This window comes from Vanessa tameamea, unplaced genomic scaffold (assembly GCF_037043105.1).
Source record: "Vanessa tameamea isolate UH-Manoa-2023 unplaced genomic scaffold, ilVanTame1 primary haplotype ctg00000051.1, whole genome shotgun sequence".
Classification (NCBI taxonomy): domain Eukaryota; kingdom Metazoa; phylum Arthropoda; class Insecta; order Lepidoptera; family Nymphalidae; genus Vanessa; species Vanessa tameamea.
Genome location: NW_026974786.1, coordinates 5,676 through 8,996, shown reverse-complemented (window position 1 = coordinate 8,996; position 3,321 = coordinate 5,676). Strand labels below are relative to the sequence as shown.

Below are 3,321 nucleotides of genomic sequence, written 5' to 3'. Positions count from 1 at the left end.
TTTTTTAGAGCGGGGTATAGATTGTATTTATATTCTTTTACTCAACATGGGAAATATAATATAAGAATATATAGTTTTTATAGAGGATTATCTCGAGAATATTTAATATTATTATTACATTGATTACCTTTAAATATTTTAGTTTTAAAGATTGATTATATAATAATTTGATTTTACTTAAATAATTTAAATATAAAATATTGATTTGTGGGGTCAAATATATGATTAAAATCATTTTAGGTTATTAATAAACATTCTCTTTGTTTCATTAGATTTTTTTTTTTATTTTTTTTTATATTAATTAATTTTTTTATGATAATTTATTTTATTATAAATAATATAGTAATTTTTTTAGAGTGGGAAATTATTTCTTTTAATTCTATAGGTATTGTTATTTCCATTTTATTAGATTGAATATCTTTATTATTTATGATGTTTGTTTTTTTAATTTCTTCTTCTGTTATTTTTTATAGCAAAAGATATATAAGTTCAGAGTTAAATTTAAATCGTTTTATTATTTTGGTTTTATTATTTGTTTTTTCTATAATTTTATTAATTATTAGTCCTAATATAATTAGAATTTTTTTAGGTTGAGATGGTTTAGGTTTAGTTTCTTATTGTTTAATTATTTATTATCAAAATATTAAATCTTATAATGCTGGTATATTAACTGCTTTATCTAATCGGATTGGTGATGTTATAATTTTAATGTTAATTTCTTGAATAATTAATTATGGAAGATGAAATTTTATTTTTTATTTAAATTTTATGGGTAATGATTATTCTATAAAAATTATTAGTATATTAGTTATTTTAGCGGCTATAACTAAGAGAGCTCAGATTCCTTTTAGTTCTTGATTACCTGCTGCTATGGCAGCTCCTACACCTGTTTCTGCTTTAGTTCATTCATCTACTTTAGTTACTGCTGGTGTATATTTATTAATTCGTTTTAATAATTTATTAGTTGATATATTTTTTATAAAGTTTTTATTATTAATATCTGGTTTAACAATATTTATGGCTGGTATTTGTGCTAATTATGAGTTTGACTTAAAGAAAATTATTGCTCTTTCTACTTTAAGACAATTAGGTTTAATAATAAGAATTTTAAGAATAGGTTACGGTGATTTAGCTTTTTTTCATTTATTAACTCATGCTATATTTAAGGCTTTATTGTTTATGTGTGCTGGAGTTATTATTCACATAATAAGAGATAATCAAGATATTCGTTTAATAGGTGGAATTAGATTATATATTCCTTTAACTTCTTTATGTATAAATATTTCAAATTTAGCTTTATGTGGGATTCCCTTTTTAGCTGGTTTTTATTCTAAGGATATGGTTTTAGAGTTAGTTAGAATAAGAAATTTAAATTTTTTAGTTTTTTATTTATATTATGTTTCTACAGGTTTAACGGTATTTTATACTATACGTTTATTAATATATTTGATAATTAATGATTTTAATTTATTATCTACTTATAATTTATATGATGAGGATTTTATTATATTAAAAAGTATGTTTATATTATTATTTATGAGTTTAGTTTCAGGTAGATTTTTAAGTTGAATAATTTTTTCTTATCCTTATATAATTTATTTACCTTTTAATATAAAAATAATGGTTATTTATTTAACTTTAATTGGGGTTTTATTGGGATTTTTTGTAAGAAATATAGGAATTTATTCTTTTAATAAGTTTTTAAAAACATATAATTTAAGTTACTTTTTAACTTTAATGTGATTTTTACCTAATTTATCTACTTATATGTTAAATTATAGAATATTAGTTTTTGGTCAAAATTTATTAAAAAATATTGATATAGGTTGAGGTGAATTATATAAGAGACGTGGAATTTTTAATATTATAAAAAATTATTCGGTTATTTTTAATGTTTATCAAATAAATAATTTTAAGATTTATTTATTTAGATTTATTTTATGAATGATAATTTTTATTTTTATGGTATTATTTTATTTAAATAGCTTAAATAAGAGTTTAATATTGAAGATATTAAGGTGATTGATTAAATCTTTAAATATATATATATATATATATATATATATATATATATATATATATATATATATAAAAATAAATTATTTTATTTTTACAATGAAAATGTAATGTTTTTATTAAACTATATATATATATATATATATATATATATATAAGAAATATTAATGATATTAATCACTATTAATTAAGTTAGCAGCTTAATTTATTATATTTCTAATTGGAATATTTGATTCAATTTTATCATTAACAGTGATATACCTCTAATTTGGTTTCAATTAATAAATAAGGAGTAAATACTCTATCTTTTAAGTCGAAATTAAATGCAATATTGCTTCTTATTTAAGATAAATTGAATAACAATATTTTTTGAATGCAAATCAAATGTTTTTATAAACTATAATCCTGATTAATTAATTCAGTTTAATATATTTTGATTTCATTCATGATATGTTCCAATTAAAAGTATGATAATAAAGAAAAAACTAGTTTTATATCAAATTAAAAAATTAACTATTTTAAATGTTGGGATTATAGGAAAAATTAATACAATTTCTACATCAAAAATTAAAAAAATTACTGTAATTAGAAAAAAATGTAAAGAAAAAGGAATTCGAGCTAAACATATAGGGTCAAATCCACATTCAAATGGGGAACATTTTTCACGATCAAGAAATGATTTTTTTGAGATAATAAATGAGATTGTTATGAATATATTAGAGATAATAATTGTAATTAATGATGTAAAAATTAAAATAATAATTATTTATATTAATTAAAATATTAATCTTTTTGATTGGAAGTCAAATATACTAGATATATTATATAAATAGTTAATTTCCTCATCAATAAATAGAAATATAAAGGAATAATCAAACAACATCTACAAAATGTCAATATCATGCAGCAGCTTCAAATCCGAAATGATGGTTTTTTGAAAAGTGGTTATTTAAGTGTCGGATAAAACAGGTAATTAAAAAGATTGTTCCAATAATAACATGAAGTCCGTGAAATCCTGTTGCTATAAAAAAGATTGATCCGTAAATTCTATCGGCAATAGTAAATGGGGCTTCAATATATTCATAAGCTTGGAGAATAGTAAAATAAATTCCTAGAATAATAGTAATGAATAATCTTTGTGATGTTTGAGTAAAATTATTTTCTATTAGTGCATGATGAGATCAAGTAATGGTAATTCCTGAGGTAATTAAGATAATGGTATTTAAAAGAGGAATTTGAAATGGGTTAAAAGCTAAAATATTTGAAGGGGGTCATATTATTCCAATTTCAATATTAGGTGCTAAA

General features: G+C 19.6%; 1 protein-coding gene across 1 annotated transcript; it reads left to right on the top strand.

Annotated features, from left to right (window-relative positions):
• Positions 1-258: 258 nt before the first annotated feature.
• On the top strand, positions 259-3,321 carry LOC135194753 (NADH-ubiquinone oxidoreductase chain 5-like). The gene is given in 1 exon segment (XM_064220550.1): positions 259-3,321. A coding segment is annotated over 1 exon segment (873 nt). The 5' UTR covers positions 259-870; the 3' UTR covers positions 1,744-3,321.